We start from the raw sequence: 18,944 nt of genomic DNA on the forward strand, positions 1-18,944 counted from the left end.
AGGAAGCAGGAACTCAGAGCAGGTAGTCACCGGTGACCTTGGTGACATCTGCATTATAGTTGCTGTTTACAACAGCCCATTTGGCCACAGTACATATTTGTATGGTTGTATCTACTTTCAGTCGAGTTGCGCATGCTTGCAAACAAACTGGATAACCAAGCTCAGTCGTGTTCTATCTGCAGGTAAATTCCACATACCTGTAACCCACCAGATCAAACCAGTACCACGAAACCACAAACAAGATGGAAGCATCAATCCACTTGCCAAGCACAGCAGTACTGCACCTCTGTGAAAAAGGACATGCTCTAAGACATGTGACATTAGTAATATTTCATCATCCCGAATATAAAATAGAAATATACCTCCCACCTCTGGGTACATATAAGAGAAAACGTGTGTGAAACAACCAGTGAGATCATGAGAGCCCACTGGAAGCCAATATTATACACATTCAGAACAGAGAAGGAATAAAACCTCTGCCATGAGATCAATGATATCTGCCAACTTATCATGTAAACACAGTAACCAAGCTTTCTCAGACTATTAAAGTACAGTCCATGTTGGTCAGTAACATTTTAAATGATTCTGCCAAGAACAAAAAGCAAAGGTCATTGGAATGGTTTCTATTTAGTTTGCTTTTTTTCTTTCTTTCCTCTACCTCAATACTGCTCTTGCCTAGAGTCTCTGCCTTCCCAAGACCAGCATCAGTTTGATAAATAACTGATAGCTGTGTGTCTTTTAAAACAACCACAAACTATTTTATTCTGTTGCTATTTTGGCAAAAAGTTGCAAGAGGAGGAAAAAAGAAATTTGACTAAACTTTAGAAGGAAACCCAGAAACAATAATAGCTAGAACATAGGACTCATTTAAGTAGCTGTCACATAAATTAAGCTCAAAACCATAGCATGCACTACATACTAGGCACTATTTTAAGATTTTCCCCTGTAATTATTATTCATTTAATTCTCATGTGCCTGTAAGATAAATGCTAATATTATCCCCATTTTGCAGAGGAGAATTCTGGGGGAAAGGGCATGTAAGTAACCTGCTTGAGGTCATACACAGTAGCCCACATAGGACTAAGAATCTAAAATTGTCCTCAGGCTCTGGGATGAGGCTGTTAGCCACATTACTGCCTGCTCCTACCTGTGTAAGAATGACCCTGGGGCTACAGAAGACCAAATATGAGAAGAGGCCATGAAGGACAGTGTGGATCTTTTTTTACTCCCAAATCAACAACAAATATTTTTGAGTGCCCACTATGTGCCAGGCTCCATTCTAGGTGTTTGGGATGCATCAATGAACAACGATCCCTTTCTCCCATAGAGCTCACATTCCAGTGGGGGAGACATATAATAAACACCATTAATAAATAATGCAGATAGGGCCAGGCACAGTGACTCATGACAGTAATACCAGCACTTTGGGAGGCAGAGGTGGGAGGATTGTTTGAGGTCAGGAGTTTGAGAGCAGCCTGGAAAAAATAGTGAGACCTTGCCTCTACAAAAAAAAAAAAAAAAAAAGTTTTAAGTTAGCCAGGTGTAGTGTCAGGTGCCTGTAGTCCCAGCTATTCATGATGATGGCCTAATGCAACATTTCTCAAGCTGGTTCTGAGAAACACACCTATTCTGTCAGATATTAATAGATGTTCTAAAGAAGAATTCCATGTTCAAATAACTTTAGGAAACCTGCAAAAGTCTCTAATATGCTGATGTGCATTGTGAAGCACAAAGAAAAGGAGATTGAAATGCACTATTTCCTCAACCTATTTGTTGTAGAAGCATTTTCTTTTTCTCAGAGTAACCATTAACATCTCAAGAAACCAGCATCTCACAGAACACAGTTTGGGAAATGCTGGTCTTGTGAGTTGCAGTTCCGTCTTCAGTGTCTCATTCTAACATACAGGATTAGGAAATGTCTGAAAAGCAATCACTGATTTTATATATGTGAGAAAGTTTCCCCCTGAAGTTTAGTTACATTCTTCTTGTGAGAAAAGCAAGGCCAGGGATGTAACATGATTGGCCCAGAGTTGAATGGTGAATTTCTCCTGGCTACCAGGACTCACCATTTACCATTAAAGTTCTTCCTTTACTCTGCCACAAAACTTACGCTTGTTTTCACAGGTAACTTTGGAAACTAAGCTTTAACACATAGGAATAAACTTCTTCCTTCCTCTCTGGCCTTTTGTTCCTTTCTTTCTTCTCTGCCTTCCTCCCAGATATGGAAGAAGATACAGACTCTAAATGAAATAATATTTTCAAACGTCCTTGTTCAGGACCTGACACAGAGTAAGTAATCAACATTCATTCCTTTTCCATCCACTGCCCTCAAGGGACTTAGTGTCTAGACAGGAAGAAAAACATTTTTTAAAATCTGTAATACAGAATATAAAGTTTCTAACAGATACATATATATGTGTGTGTGTGTGTACACATATATAACACATATATAAAAATTGATTGACTCAAAGTATTATAGTATGTGGCATAAAGGAGGATCCCCCGTGATAATAACAGAATAATTCACAGAGAAAATGTTTGTGCTGGGTTTTGAAGGGAGTAGGGCTTGCCAGGACATCAAGGCAGAAAAGCAAGCCCAGGCAGAGGGGGGACAGGAACAGTCTGGCACTTCCAGAGAAGCGCAAGTGGGTTCGACTTAGGTGAAGCAGGAGGATAAGATCAGAAAGCATTTGGAAAGGTAAGTAGGGGGGCCAGATCCTGCCTCATATGGGAGAATTGGGGGCAGTATTTTCCCCAGGTATTGGTGGGGGGGGAACTGCTGAGAGGTTATAAGTGAAGGAGTGGTGGAATCAGATTTGCATTTTACAGAGATCATTCTGGAACCATGTGGAGAAGATTCTGCTAAAGAGAGACAATTAGGAGACAACAGTAATAGCCTGAATGAAAAAATGGTGAGGACTCCACTAAGGCAGATGAACTTAGGGATAGAGAAGAAGGGGTTAATCTAAGAGAAGTCATAGAACTGAGTTGGAGAAAATGAGGAAGATGGAGAATTCTGGGCGAACTCTTGGTCTCAGGTTTGGATGATGAGGGGGACAGACAAAATGGACCTGGGCATGGGGGAAGAAGAACATGCGTGGAGGACTGGGAAATACTGAGTTCAGATTTGGACAAGCTGAAGTTGACAAGCCTGTGGGATATGCCCAGATCCCTGCTGGGGAAAGATCCAGTAGGCAGCTGCATGCCTTCAATTGTAAGAATTCAGCACTACAAGAGAGAAAAGATATCAGAAGCAGATCTTTTAAGAATTCCTCCAATTTTTTTGCAAGAAGAGATGGAGCCAGTTACAAGAGAAAAGATGTGTCAGGAAGAGCAGAGAGAGAGTTAAAAAGGACCAAACACAAGGACCAACACTTGACTCCAGACTACTAATTCCCTGTGTGTCCCTGTCCCACAGCTGGAACAAGAAAGTACCAGAAGATGCAGGGATCTCCTGGGGCTGCCCTCCTTTGCTGAGAATAGAGATCTGTGCCCCAGGCAGCCAACCTAGTCTCCTCAGGGGACTGTGGTCTTATCCTACTAAATGCCCATAACCATAACCAGAGGGTCTGGAGGAAATGGCCAGGGAATGCTGCTCCTCTCCCACCACTGAGAATGCTCTTCTGTGCAGGCATTCCTCGAGATGCCTATGCTGGAGCTCTGGGAACCTCTTACTTAGCTGTGCACCACCACTGGGCCTCCCACATCTACTTTTCAGCAATCCTTCTGCACAGAGGAAAAGACCCTTCTAGTGCCCTTCTCTCCAGAGCACACAATAATTTCATGCCACATTCTGATATCTAGGGAGAGTGGTATGAAATATCTGGCTAGCACAGACCTAGCTGTCTGACAAAGGAGGCATTGCTTCCTCCAGGCATAACTGCCGATTTTGTGATTGCTTCCAAGCCCAAACTCACCCAAATGGGTTAGGATCTGGCCCTGGATGTGGATGCCCACTCACTGCCCATCTGGAAACAAGAGAGACTTCTCCAAAAACCCAGTGGGTGAGGAACACAAGGCTACCAAAAGCAGCCCCTGCCAGCAGCCAGTTGGGTCTAGAGGCCATCCCCCTGGCTACCTCACCAGTCTTCTTTTCTTCAGGTTTACTGCAGTCACCATCTAGAATTAAAAAATACATATATGGAAAAAGTTTAGTTATATGGAAATTTGCGCTCTATATTTAGCAGACTTTTAGCAAGGAAGAAATGGTATTTGGCTTCAAGAAGCTTACTTCGGAAGAGGAGATGAGACATGCAACTACAATGTGATGCTAAACATGCTGACAGCTATTTAGTGGGAGACATAATTCCATGCAGGCCAGATAAGGAATGGTTTAAGGGAGAAAAGGCATTTTGGAATTCAACAGGTGAAAATGCAGAAAATTATTTGCTTCATGTGAAGCTAACGCATTGCAGAAAAAGTGTTTGTGTTTGTGAACAAATGTTGTACAAATTGAGTGGAACATTTCCAGTACACAAGCTGCTTCCTCCCAAAGAACAGGGCTCTCATCTAACCCTCTGTGGGTGCAGAGTAATTTAGTGCATTGACTGGGCAGCCACTGTGCACCAACCCCTCTTCCAAGCCCTGTATATTAACTTTATATTAACTCATTTAACTTTCACAACTTTATGAGGTAGGCTCTACTATTAATCCTATATTACAAATTAGAAAACAGGGCCAGATGCAGTGGCTCGAGCCTGTAATCCCAGCACTTTGGGAGGCCAAGGCAGGTGGATCACCTGAGGTCAGGAGTTTGAAACCAGCCTGGCCAACATGGTGAAACCCTGTCTCTACTAAAAATACAAAAAAAAAAGTTAGCCGGGCACGGTGGCAGACGCCTGTAATCCCAGCTACTCGGGAGGCTGAGTCAGGAGAATCGCTTGAACCTGGGAGGCAGGGGTTGCAGTGCGCTGAGATCGTGACACTGCACTCCAGCCCGGGCAACAAGAGTGAAACTCCATCTCAAAAACAAGAAAACAGACACAGAGAGATCAGGTAGCCTTTCCAAGTTCACACAGCTAGTAAAGATAACCTAGGAACCTGGGATTGGAGCTTAGGCAGTGTAGCTCTTTGGTACTGTTTAACCAAGAGGTCCAATTCGTCACAGCAATGACTTCACACACAAAACTGTAACAACTGGAGAAGATGCCAGCAGGAGGACTTCTTCGTAGAAACAGAGAGAGCCTATTGGGCAGATGCTTTGTGACCCCATCCAGCCCTCTACAGGACAGAAGGAAGGTCTTAGGGTCTGACTGTATGGCTGGCAGTCTAATTTCCCAAGAAAGCTTCTCTGACATTAACAGGATCAGAGTGAGGAGGGGCAGAGCCGAGAGCTATGGGGATGGGATGGAATGGGAGAAGGTGGTGGTGACAGAAGGGAGGCCAGGGGTCTGGGGGCTCAGCAGAGAGTTTTGAGGAAAAAGAGCCATCTAAACTGAATTTGCTGAGTAAAATGCAGTGTATTACAGTGGGTGACTCCACCCCCACCCAGGACCCAACAAATCTTCAAAGGAAACTACAAAAAATACTTGGTATGCTCAGATAGGCTGAGAAGGTGCAGGGTGAACAGTCAGTTTTATAAAGGAAGGCACAGAGCAGAAATGGAGGAAGGGACCCAGCCAGGAACTGGGTCACATACATTTAAAACAGAGGCCAGATAGAAGAAAAGTCAGGAAATGTAAACAGTACCCTGAAGTTCAGATCTTTATCAGGCTGTACCGGCAAAATGGGCTGCCCGAGTCTCTGCCTCTAGATATGAATGTAAAACATAAGTTAGGGGACCAGACAGAGTTCTAAGTCTTCTACTATTAACATCACACGGCCAATTTACTGACATAATTTCCCTCTATTCTCATTTCATGCCAAACTAGGGGCCACAGGGGGAATTATACAAGCACTTTTTGGTGAGCCAATACCCTCTAAACTTCCATTAGTCTGTGAGATTTCACCTTGTAGTTACAGAAGAACAGTGACTCACTGAGAGTTACACAAAAAGCTAGGAGCAAGTTAACTAGAATCCACTAATACCTCTCCCTTCTTTTTATAAGAGTCTCGGGTTGGTTTATGAAACAAACTCTAAGCTGGGCATGTTTCTGTCTCGGAGAAAGCTGGCCCCTGGGAGAGACAGGTGATTGGAAAGTCGGTACGCATATGCAAGGTTTCTTATCTTTTCAATTCTTAGATTTGGAGCTTCAGACCTCTGGGGAAAAAAACCCAGGGAGTTCCAGTGACAGCCATACGTGACAGAAACTTTCCCTAGTGTTACAGATGTACTGAGGTCAGTGTGGAGGTGGAGGATGGAGAATCCCATCCTAGAGAGCCCTGACCAGGGGAAAGAAGGAGGAAGACAGAGCTGAATGCCAGCTGGGATATGAGGCCTGGTTCTCGTCTCCCACTGCCACAGTGCTACAAACCAGTAATGGTATTTTATTTTCACCCTCTGTCTGTACAGGCAAGGAAAATGTGCCTCCTGCTTAGCAAATAGCCCACTGGCTGCACCAATTATTATTTCAGAGGAAGAAAAAGCTGAAATATAGATATAATGCAGAAAGACTACTTTTATAGATTTTCTTTCCAAGATGTGCAACATTCACATAGGAAAGGTAAGCTCTGCAAAAGAGAAAATTCCTAAGTTACAGTATTACCTGTGCCAATACGATCAAGTGTGGCTATGGCACTTAATGTCAATATCACTTTGTTGGACATCTGATAACTCCAGATTGGGTTTAGTGAAGTATACCATATGCGTAGAACAACAAGAACAATCTGTCCTAAAATGAATCCCCAAATTCTGAGGTACCTGTAAGTGCAAAAGTATTTTTAAACACTTTTTATGTGGACTCAATGTACTATGTCCATCATGAATTTCAGTTTCATAGAATAAGTAGCTGAAATAGTCTTATTGGTAATTTGCAATAATGAATGTGATTTAGCCTCTATATAGCAACTTCAGCAACTTGCTATAATTCTTTAATTTTCAAAACCTTATTGAGATTGATGGCAAGTATTCATGTCCTTGTTTTGGGAAAAGGAAAAAAAAGGAGACTTTGACAAGGTCATATGGAAGGTAAAAACTATAACCTGGAACTCCTGGCCCCAGGTTTCCCTTTGGTAACTGGTTATACTTGTTTGTCTATAAGTACATGAAACATTAACCATACCTTTGCAAATGACTTCCTGACCACCAAGTCACAGCTTGCACTATCAGTGAGGAAGACACCCCAAGCGCAAGAACCATCAGTCGAAGTTTGGCATTTGGAGCCTGGAAGGAGGCTATGCTGCCTACAAACAAAATAGGGAGAGCTAAGCATTTCTGGCAAGTATGGATTGGAACTCCGTGATCTGCATTTGATGCATGTTATCTGATACCATCTTTATACTCAGGAAGACAGAGTTGATGTATAATTTTATATATGTATTTAAAATTTTTATTGAAATACAATTCACATATCATAAAAGTCACCATGTTAAAATATACAATTCAATGGTTTTTAGTATACTCATAAAGTTGTGCAACAATCACCATTATCTAATTCCAGAACAATTTCATCACCCCAAAAAGAAACCCCATCCCCATTAGCAGGTCACTTCTCATTCCCTTCTCTCCACATGCCCTAGCCTCTGGCAACCACTAATCTATTTTCTGTCTCTGTGAATTTTTCCTATTCTGGGCACTTCATATTAAATTGTATAATATGTGGCCTTTTGTGACTGCCTTCTTTCCCTTAGCATAACGTTTTCAGGGTGCATCCAGGTTGTAGCATGTATCAGTGTTTCATTATTTCTCATAGCTATATAATATTCCATTGCATGTATATACCACATTTTGTTTATCCATGTATCAGTTGATGGGCATTTAGGTTGTTTCCATTTTGTGGCTCTCATGAATAATGCTGCTATGAACATTCGTGTACAAGTTTATGTGTGAACAGATGTTTCCATTTTTCTTGGGTACATACCAAGGAGTAGAGTTGTTAGATCATATGATAACTGCTTCTATCACGCTTTGCCAAAGCAGCTGTGCCATTTTATATTTCTTATATTTCTACCAGTAATGTGTGAAGGTTCCAATTTCCCCACATCCTTGTCAACACTTATTCTTGTCTGTCTTTTTTGATTACAGCCTTTCTGGTGGGTCAAAAATAATCTAAATTGATAGGAGTATGAACTGGTTTCATAGTTAATTACACAGTAATTAACCTAAAATATCTGAGGTGCCAGAAGTGAGATGGCATGTAATGCTCAGATCCTCTCTGTATTTATATAAGAATATCTCAGGACTCTAAAAACAAAGTTGTTTCATGTCCTTAAGAAGTATTTGAAGGGAGTTTTAAGACAAATCGTGGCTTACTTTAGCCTCTGTTAGCAACAACAAAGCTCAATGGTCACCCGGAACAGCATTTAGCAGAGATTGGCCACTTCCTCCTCAACTCTGAGTAATGTTCCCTATCTATTCCATATTTCCAAATATAAATCTACTTCTGCTCAAGGGGATGGGTTTTCATGGAGGAAGAAAGTGAAAAGGGAATAGGAAGCATCGAAATAAAATACAATATCTACCCCAAACTTATTTTATATCACATCCCTTACCATCACGAGAAGTTACTGGGCCAAAAATGGGCTTAAGTAATGGAAACTGTCCCAGTAACTACTCAGTCTGTGGATCTATAGGTAAGGCCCACATAGGCAGCACCAAAGGTGACAAGAAAGTACCACCTATGAGATCACTCCCATAAAATCAACCTGAAGTGTGATAAGGAAATGAATCTTGCAAGACTCGGAGCTACGGTGGTTCATGTAAGGATACTGTAAGCCAATGCCAGTTGAAATCAATTAATATATACTCAGTTAAGGGTAGGAAACTTCATTTGTTATTTCTGGAGCTGAAAATTTCAAGACCATTTGACATGTCTTTCAATTCCTATGGACACCAACTTTGTAAAGGGCACACTTTTCAGGAGTTTTTACCACTATCCTTCTGAGCCTGAGTTGTTTTAAAAACAAGAGCTCTAGGCCATGAGCAGTGGCTCACACCTATAATCTCAGCACTGTGGGAGGCCAGGGAGAATGGCTTGAGCTCAGGAATTGGAGACCAGCCTGAGCAACATAGCAAGACTTCATCTTTACTGACACAAAACAAAACAAGAGCTCTATACCTTTGTGGGGATCCACAGAACTCACTGCTCTGACTGTGTTGTGCGATGGCAACATCCTAGTGAAATGTCACTAAGCAACGCATGACTGTGAGTATATCTGTAGGATATATTCCTAGAAGTGGAATTTCTGGTGAAATATGCATATTTGTAATTTTGATAATACTGCTAAATTGTTCTTCATAGAGGTTGTGCCAATGGACACTCACACAAGCAATGTATGAGTGCCTGTTTCCCCACCCCTACTGCACAGTGCAGTCAGACTCAGCTGTTCTTTGCCAATCTACTTGTCAAACTCTAGATAAACATATCTGTATGTGTATAATTTATGACCTATACATTTGATTCCATTTTTAAGAACTAATTGTATTTCCTTTCCAGTGAACTGATCAGATCCTGTGCCCCCTTTTCTATTGAGTTGTTGGTCTCTTTTTATTATTGGTTTGTAGGAACTCTATATATAAGAGAAATTAGCCCTTTGGCTGAAAGAGTTGCAAATATTTTTCCTAGTTTCTTGTTTGACTGCTTACTGTGGTGTTTTTCATCATAATTTTCACATTTCTTGTGAATTATTATTTAACAAACTTTTTTAAATGGCTCCTGAGTGTTACGTCACAGTTGGAAAGGAAAACACAATGTATTCAAGAGCTGATCAGTTCTTTAAGGTGTCTTTCCCCTACTCATTGCAGTGATTTTTAGGTCTTTCTAGTCTGGCAAAAACAATGGAAATGTAAAACACATTGACTGTCAGTCTAGTCTTCCAATTACTAAAGCTCTTCTAAGATAGTGGTAAGGGAAAGAGAAATTTCTGATTTTTTAAATTCAAATATTTAGTATTCAAAGAACAGTCTACATAATCTCACTTGATTTTTAACTTAAAAAAAACAACTTAAAGAAACTCTTTTAAATCTTACCAATAGTGATTATCCTCAGCAGGGTTAGCATCCACTTCTTGTTAACCAATTTCCAGAAAGGAGTAATTGTTAGGAATATTGGAGAAAGAAATGCTATACTAAAACCTTCAAGCCCAGTGAGTTCTAGTGTTTGCAAAGGAAAGTAATAGATCATCGGTCCCAGGTCATGGTAGAGAGACCAAGAAACACATCCTACAAAAAAAAAAAGTTAAAGAGAGAAAGTGTAACTTCAGCATTGTTTCTAACGACAGTCCTGTCCCTCCACTCCAGCCGCTTGGGCTGGTCATTCTTCTTCATGACTCTGGCCTGAACTGGGTTCCAGTTGTCTCCACTGACATGGAACAAAACAAGAGCTCTACACCTGTGTAGGGATCCGCAGAACTCACTGCACTGACTGTGTTGTGCTTAAGAGACTGATGGACAGAAAAGCAATGGCAATTTCCTCGTGAAATGTCACTATGTAACACATGACACTGAGTATATCTGTAGGATATATACCCAGAAGTGAAATTTCTGGTGAAATGTACATATTCTCCCACTCCTCGCATCAGGCCCCAGTAGAGGATGGCTTCCTGCTGCCGTGAGTCTCTCAACATCCCTTGTGTGTTCCTTTCCCTTGCCCATATGGCTGTAGACAGTCTCTTTATTAAGTCCTATTCATTTGGACCATCTGAGTTGAATTTAGCATCCCGTCAGGACCCTGACTGACAAAATTTTCTTACCTAAGTTGTCCCCTGTATAATGAAAAATATTGTGAGAGTCCAAAAGTGCAGCAAGCAGCAGGACTCCCTCCTCCATCCCCAGACTACACCCAAAAGCACTTGAGTGAGGCAGCAGTCGTTCCCTTGAGTAGACCATTTTCAGTCCAATCCTTATGAGGCAGTGCTGGGTAGTGGAATACCCAGATCTGAAGTAAGTTGTACCTCTGCCAACAGCTGCTGTATAATCTTGAGCAATAATGATAATTAACGCTATGGGCACTTGCCATGCACTAGGGTCTGTGCTAAGTATTAACATGTACCATCTGTCTCATTCCTTATACAGCCCCATATGCTATGAGGCGGGTACTATTTCCGCTCCCCTCTTATAAATGCAAAAACTAACTAAGCAAGAACAAAACAACAAACAAAACACTGAGACTCAGAAAGTTAAGTGAGTACCTAAGGTTACACACGTAGCAAATGTCAGAGTTGCCCTAACTCTAAGCAGCCTGGCTCCAAAGGTAGCCGGTCTAACCACTAGGCGTGGGAACTTTCTACCAACTGACTTTCCAACCTCCCCTTCTTAATCAGCAAAATAGGACTTTCAACCCCTTCACAGTGTTGTTGGGAGGATTAAATGAGATCAAGTGCACTGAGTACCTAGCACCTGAGGTACTTATTGAATGCTAGGCACTGTACATCTCCCAACTTATAGATACAGGCTGAGCCAGAAAAAAATAGTCTGAAGCACTCCCGAGAATTACCAGCTCCCAGAAAATCAAGTTCTCAGGAAGGCGCCCCACCCAGACCAGAGGGATCTTTGTTTTGTAACGAACAGGGGATTCTAGCAATATCCCAAATGTTTGTCTGGGAACTTTGACTTTATTACTCACACAGCTCCGACAGAATTACACCAATAAAATTGTCCTCGGGATTTTGTAAAGCTGGTGAGAGAGCAGATGAGACTCGAGTCTGATGCTTTTCGCCAAATGCCCAAGTGTGCAGCCGACACCAAGGCCACTTGTCCTGGGCCCAGCCCACGGCAGCAGCTGCCGCCCAGTGTCCACCTACAGCTCCTGGGGAAAACGGGTGCCCCTTTCCTTCTGAATTTTAAAGTTCAGCACTGAACTGTATTAAGTTAAACTTAAAGGCCACGGGTGGGGGGCTTTGGGGACGGTACCGGCCGCGCGGGGTCAAGGCCGACACGAGGAGAATTCGCGCTCCTTGGGCACAATCCCAGGGCTGCTGGGAACTCGGGCGACGGGGTCTCCCGCGGGCGCCTCGCAGACTCAGCTTGAAGACTTCAATCTAGGTCTTTTCCTTTATTCCCTTCAGTAGGAAAAGTTCCCAGGGGACGATAAGCATCTCCACTCTGGGCACGGAGCGCCCTTTTCCTCCTACCTGAACTCAGCCAACCTGGCCTAGCTCCACGGCTCTGGACATGGCCCGGGGAGCTGGCACCCGCGAACTCGCGGCGAGGGGCTTCGGCTTACCCAGCAGCGACTCCAAGAGGATTTCTCTCCACAGCGAGGGCATCGCCGCGGCGAGGGGCAGCGCTTTCCAGGAAAGCCGTGCGGGTCGGGCCCGCTGCCCTAGCCCTGCGCCCCCAGGTTCCCGCCGCCGCGTCCTCCCGGGCCTGCGTCCGCGCCCCTCGTTCCCGCGTCCGGTTGCCACGTGAGCCCCAGCCAGCTGACCCACTTGCCGAACCGAGGCAGGGTGGGGCCGGTCCGCCCGCCCCTTCCCGACCACACCCAGCCTCGCCTGCCAGAGCCTGGCCAGGCCGGGCGCCACCTGTGCGCGTTGCGCCGCCTCCGGCGCCTCTGGTCCCCGCCTTTGCCTCCTTGGCGCGAGCCCCAGCGGCACCCTTGGCCGGCGCAGAGGACATGCGTCTCGGCTCTGACTCTGCTATTGGGCCCGAACCCGAAGCAACCCCGCGGATGCAGCGCTGCCAGAGCCCAGGAGGGAGCGAACAAGTGCAACTCCGGACCAGTGGTGCCCTCGTTTAGACTAGGCCCACGGGGTGCTCTGCGAGGAGAAGGCAGAGAGAAAGGACCGCTGGAGACCCAGATGGGGACCCTGGAGGACCTGCACCGGCTCCAGCGCCCTGGAAGCCTTAGGGGACCACGGGGCGCGAACCCGACCGTGGCGATCTTCAGGCCAGGGCGACGCATCGGAAGCGTGCCGGCAGGGCCAGGGCCACTGCTGGGCCACTCTCAGCTTTGATAGTAAAAATGCAATTTGTTAATTGCCTCCTAGCAAAGGGGCCCAAAATTCCAGCGGCTGCAAGATATTCTCAGGGGAGAGAAAGTAACTGATGCGAGTGGAAACCCGACCCTCCCCTAGTTTATGAATAATGATATTTGAGAGTGCTTATCCCTAAAAAGAAGGTGGGAGACGTTCTGATTAATGTGGAGAGTGAACTAGGCCAGCTATTTCTCGCTCAAATGTATCACACTCCTGGATGTGTTGAACTTGTTTAAGAACCCCTGAAAGCAATTTATTTTAATGCACTTTAATTTCTTAAGAAGAGCTTATTATTTATCAGTTCCAGAAAGTTTGCTCTGAAATTAAACAATGATGGCATGCCCAAAAAGTATTAGAATCACATTAGCAGCAATCATTGCTATTAAGTCCATAGGAGTATTGAGCAAAGAGGTTTTTTCTGTTTTGTTGTGTTTGAGACGGAGTCCTGCTCTGTAGCCCAGGCTGGAGGGCGGTGGCATAATCTCGGCTCACTGCAACCTCCGCCTCCTGGGTTCAAGCGATTCTCCTGCCTCAGCCTCTCGCGCAGCTGGGACTACAGGCACGTGCCACCACACCCAGGTAATTTTTGTATTTTTAGTAAAGACGAGGTTTCACCATATTGGCCAGGCTGGTCTCAAACTCCTGACCTCATGATCCACCCTCCTCCGCCGCCCAAAGTGCTGGGATTACCAGCGTCAGCCACCGCGCCTGACCAAGTAAACAGTTCTTAATCGGTTAATTACTAGCTCTCTCAATCTCAAGGGTAGATACATAGATTAATGGAATAGAAGTGAGAGACTGGAGATAAAAACCCCCTTTTAGGGTCAAATGAGTTTCACAAACTTGCCAAGACAATTCCACAGGGAAGAGTCTTTTCAAAAAAATGATTCTATGACTACTATCTGTATGCAAAAGAATAAAGTTGGATCCATATTTCACACCATATACAAATATGAACTCGAAATGGATCAAAGACCTAAATGTAAGAAATAAAACTGTAAAACTCTTGGAAGAAAACATCAAAGTAAATCTTCACGATCTTGAATTAGGCAATGGATTCCTATTATATATAAAATGCCAAAGCACAAGCAACAAAAGAAATAATAGGTAACTTGGACTTCATTAAAATTAAAAGCTTTTTGCTTCAAAAGACTCCATCAAGAAAGTGAAAAGACAATGTACACAATGAAGTTCTGGGATACAAGTGCAGAACGTGCAGGTTTGTTACACAGGTATACACATGCCATGGCGGTTTGCTGCACCCATCAACCTGTCATCTACATTAGGTATTTCTCTTAATGCTATCCCTCCGCTAGCCCCCAACCCCCCTACGACAGGCCCGGGTGTGTGATGTTCCCCTCCTTGTGGCCATGTGTTCTCATTGTTCAACTCCCACTTATGAGTGAGAAACATGAGGTGTTTGGTTTTCAGTTCTTGTGTTAGTTTGCTGAGAATGATGGTTTCCAGCTTCATTCATGTCCCTGAAAAGGACATGAACTCATTCTTTTTCATGGCTGCATAGTATTCTACGGTGTATATGTGCCACATTTTCTTTAACCAGTCTATCATTGATGGGCATTTGGGTTGTTCCAAGTCTTTGCTATTGTTAATAGTGCTGCAATAAACATATGTGTGCATGTGTCTTTATAGTAGAATGATTTATAATCCTTTGGGTGTATACCCAGTAATGGGATTGCTGGGTCAAATGGTATTTCTGGTTCTAGATCCTTGTGAAACTGCCCCACTGTCTTCCACGATGGTTGAACTAATTTACACTGCCATCAACAGTGTAAAAGCATTCCTGTTTGTCCACATCCTCTCCAGCATTTGTTGTTTCCTGACTTTTTAATGATCACCATTCTAACTGCTGTGAGATGGTATCTCATTGTGGTTTTGATTTGAATTGGGAGAGAATATTTTAAATCACATCTGTCCCACCACATTTACTTTGATCTCTATTTGCAGTAGGGCATTATTGGCGTTCTCCCTTGATCTATTGAAAATGTCTCCCAGTGTTCAGAAGTCCCTGGATAATTTTGTTTAAAAAAATGTAATTTTAGAAATGTTAGAATTTATGGTGGCATTGATTGCTTTTTTAATGAGAAAACAAAGAGGAAGAATCAGATCATCTCTTCTTACCCTTCTATTATATCTCTGACTTCTTGGGATCCTGCACATATCTGAAGGTCTCTTAGAAAACATTCTAGCTATTAGGTACCACTTTCCTCAGTATACAATTTTACACATTTGCCAGACATCTCAAGTCACACTGGAACATAGTCTCAAATGCATCATTCTTCTAATATCAGGTTGGAAAATTTGTAGCACATGGGAAGGCCCACAGTGCTCTCTGACCCAGCACATTGCAGATATACACAGCCACAGCTCTCTTCCCTGCTTGCCTCAGAGTTTACCTCAAAATCTTCTCAGAAATAATGACTGGATAAACAAAATGTTGTATGCCCATTCAATGGAATATTATTCAGCCGTAAAAAGGAGCAAAGTACTGATCTATGCTATAACATATAGAATATATGTTATATATTATCTTGAATACTTTACGCTAAATCAAAGAAGCCAAACTCCAAAGGTTGCCTGTTGTATCACTCCATCTATGTGAAATGTCTCGAATAGGTAAACCCATAGAGGCAGAAAGAGCATTGGCAGTCACCAGGGGGTCAGGGGAAGGAGGAATGAAAAGTGACTGCTTAAGGGGTTTCTTTCTGGGAGTGATGAGATGTGCTGGAATTAGATTGTGGTGATAGATGCATCATTCTAGGAATATGCCAAAGCCATTCCATCGTACACTTTTAAAGGGTGGCCCGGGAGTGGTGGCTCACTCCTGTAATCCCAGCATTTGGGGAGGTCGAGGCGGGCGGATCATTTGAGGTCAGGAGTTCCAGACCAGCCTGACCAACATAGTAAAACCCCGTCTTTACCAAAATACAAAAAAAAAATTAGCCCAGCATGGTGGCTGGCGTGTGTAATCTCAGCTACTCGGAAGGCTGAGGCGGAAGAATTGCTTGAACCCAGGAGGCGGAGGTTGCAGTCATCCGAGATCGTGCCACTGCACTCCAGCCAGCCTGATCAACAGAGCGAGACTCCGTCTCAAAAATAAATAAATAAACAAAAATAAAAATAAAAGAGTGAATTTTATGGGATGTCAATTTTTAAAGGAAGAAACAATTGTTCATAGCGGCATTATTTATAATAGTCAAAAAATGGAAACAACCTGAATGTGCATCAACTGGTTGATGAATAAACAAAATGTGGAATATCCATGGAGTTGAATATGATTCAGCAATGAAAGGAATGAAGTACTGCTATATATGCCGACATGAATGAACCTTGAAAACATTGTGCTAAGTGAAAGAAACTACCTATGATTCTATTTATATGAAATGTTCGAAACAGATAAATTGATAGTGATGGAGGGTAGATTAGTGGTTGCTTAGGGCTGTGGGGACATGTGGGATAGGAAAGGCGACTAATGAGTACAGAGTTTCTTTTAGAGGGAGATGAAAATGTTCTAAAATTAGATCATGACAATGGTCGCACAATGGTTGCACAACTCTGTCAATACATGAAAAACTTTGTGTTGCACATGTTAAATAGTGTTTGAATTATATCTCAATATGGCTATTTTTAAATGCAATTCATTCCAGTTAAATAGTATTCAAATGCTTTGGTTGGGATTTCAGTCATTTAGTGTCAAGTATTCCCCAACATGTGAAGGACTTCAGTGACTACAGATATCAGACACTGCATTTTCCTTCTTTGTTGCCCTTTGTTTATTTTCCATGCACTTATAGAAAGCATCTAGCTCAGTGCTGTGTGTGCCTAGCAGGTGCCTTGTAAAGTGTGTTCCTTTACAAAGCTGAGTGATAGGAAAAACTTTACTTCTACTAAGGATGCAATGTGCCTTCTCCTCCACCAAGAGCTCAATTTTTGGTTTTAGTGTTTTTGGTTTTATTTATTGCCTCATTAACCATTTGGTCACAGCTAACCATAAGGAAGTCTGGAAAATGCAGTCTAGCTGTGGTCCCAGAAAGAGAAAGAAATCAAGTTTTAGTGAGCAGCTATCTATCTCCGCTACAAGAACTGCTTTATATATAGGATTGTTTTAAAATTTATTTATTTATTTATTTATTTATTTAGAGATGGACTTTTGCTCTTGTTGCCCAGGCTGGAGTGCAGTGGCTCCCTCCGCCTCCTGGGTTCAAGTGATTCTCCTGCCTCAGCCTTCCGAGTAGCTGAGTAGCACCCGCCACCACACCCAGCTAATTTTTGTATTTTTACTAGAGATGAGGTTTCACCATGTTGGTCAGGCTGGTCTCGAACTCCTGACCTCAGGTGATCCACCTGCCTCTGCCTCCTGAAGTGCTGCGATTATAGGCGTGAGCCACACCAGACAAAGTTTTAAGGCACTCAGCACAGCACCTTTGGTACTCACAGTATTCAGGAAATAGTACTTGTATTATTACAAGTATGCCCCCACCCCTAATGTTTTGCCTTGTGACAAGTACATGGTAGGTCTTCAGAACACAACTGGTAATTATATCAACAGCATCTCCATCCTGCACTCACTTTAATTGCCTTTTCTAGCTTTCCACAACTCATTCTGGCTTTTTTCCAACTGCGGAGACAAGAATGGCACTGAGTATGCCAGGAAAAATTTCGTCAGAGGACCCTCCACCCTTCTACAAAGGAATCAAGATGTTTCTGCTGTGTTTGCAATCATTGTTCAGATTTGACAGTTTGTCCCTCAGTGGCACATTATGGGAAAGTTTGTCATGATTTCTAGCACTTTCCTATGTAATTTTTAAGTATAGTTTGAATTATTGTTCCTATAACAGGTTAAATATGAAGCTGCTTTTCAATTTCATCCCTAAATATCATAAGTCAAATAGGATACTCATAAAGTCGAAGAGAATATTCATATAAACTTCTTGCTCTCCATTACGTTTCACTGCTATTTAACTACTAATGTTATATATTAGTAGGCTGGAGTGCAGTGGCATGATCTTGGCTCACTGAAACCTCTGCCTCCCAGGTTCAAGCAATTCTTGTGCCTCAGCCCCCCAAGTAGCTGGGATTACAGGCACATGCCACCATCCCCAGCTAATTTTTGTATTTTTAGTAGAGATGGGGTTTCACCATGTTGGCCAGGCTGATCTTGAACTCTTTACCTCAAGTGATCTGCCTGCCTTGGCCTCCTAAAGTGCTGGGATTATAGGCATGAGCCACCATGCCCAGTCTGATATTATGTAATTATTACTCAGAACATCCAGGATATGAGTTATCATATGACTGATGAGATAATATCATCATTCAGTTTGACTTGTCTTGTGAGTACATCCATTATACGTAAGTTTACTGCTGCCACGTCAATTTTCATATTTACAGTCTGCCTGGTTTTAATTTAATTTTGAAGGCCACTGTCTTTTCATTGTTGTTGGAATCTCTTCTTGGACTTCAAGTTACCATTTGCATACTTATTTTTTTTCTTTTTTTTGAGACGGAGTCTTGCTTTGTCACCAGGCTGGAGTGCAATGGCATGATCTCAGCTCACCATTTGCATACTTATTTTACATGGAAATGAATGAAGTCCATTATGACACTGCCCACACCTTTTTCTTCCTTCCCTATTTCTTGGAGCGTGAACACATCAAGTTTACTCAGAGCATGTTGAGACTACTTTTCTTTTCATCAGAAGACAAGACACAATGCAAAGAAATGATAAACATTTGAGGTGACAGGTATACTAATTACCTTGATTTGATTATTATGCATTGTATACATGTATGGAAATATCACTCTTTATCCCATAAATATGTACAGTTATTACATGTCAGCTAAAAATAAAAGGGAAAAAATTGTTTAAAAAAATACAAGAATCGGCCAGGCATGGTGGCTCACGCCTGTAATCCCAG

At 42.7% G+C, this 18,944-nt stretch overlaps 1 protein-coding gene across 1 annotated transcript in view; it reads right to left on the minus strand.

The window, feature by feature from the left end:
• The window catches only part of CWH43 (cell wall biogenesis 43 C-terminal homolog), a 64,994-nt gene extending 52,616 nt beyond the window's left edge, over window positions 1–12,378 (minus strand). Inside the window, exons 1-6 of the mRNA XM_063603823.1 lie at window positions 12,261–12,378; window positions 10,067–10,258; window positions 7,161–7,281; window positions 6,645–6,799; window positions 3,918–4,119; window positions 198–286 (exon numbers count right to left, since the gene is read on the minus strand). Coding sequence (XP_063459893.1) covers window positions 198–286; window positions 3,918–4,119; window positions 6,645–6,799; window positions 7,161–7,281; window positions 10,067–10,258; window positions 12,261–12,303 — 802 coding nt within the window. The 5' untranslated portion in view covers window positions 12,304–12,378. The remainder of the gene's footprint in view (window positions 1–197; window positions 287–3,917; window positions 4,120–6,644; window positions 6,800–7,160; window positions 7,282–10,066; window positions 10,259–12,260) is intronic.
• Between the last annotated feature and the right edge of the window lie 6,566 nt (window positions 12,379–18,944).

Source organism: Pan paniscus, chromosome 3, assembly GCF_029289425.2.
Source record: "Pan paniscus chromosome 3, NHGRI_mPanPan1-v2.0_pri, whole genome shotgun sequence".
NCBI classification, from domain to species: Eukaryota; Metazoa; Chordata; class Mammalia; order Primates; family Hominidae; genus Pan; species Pan paniscus.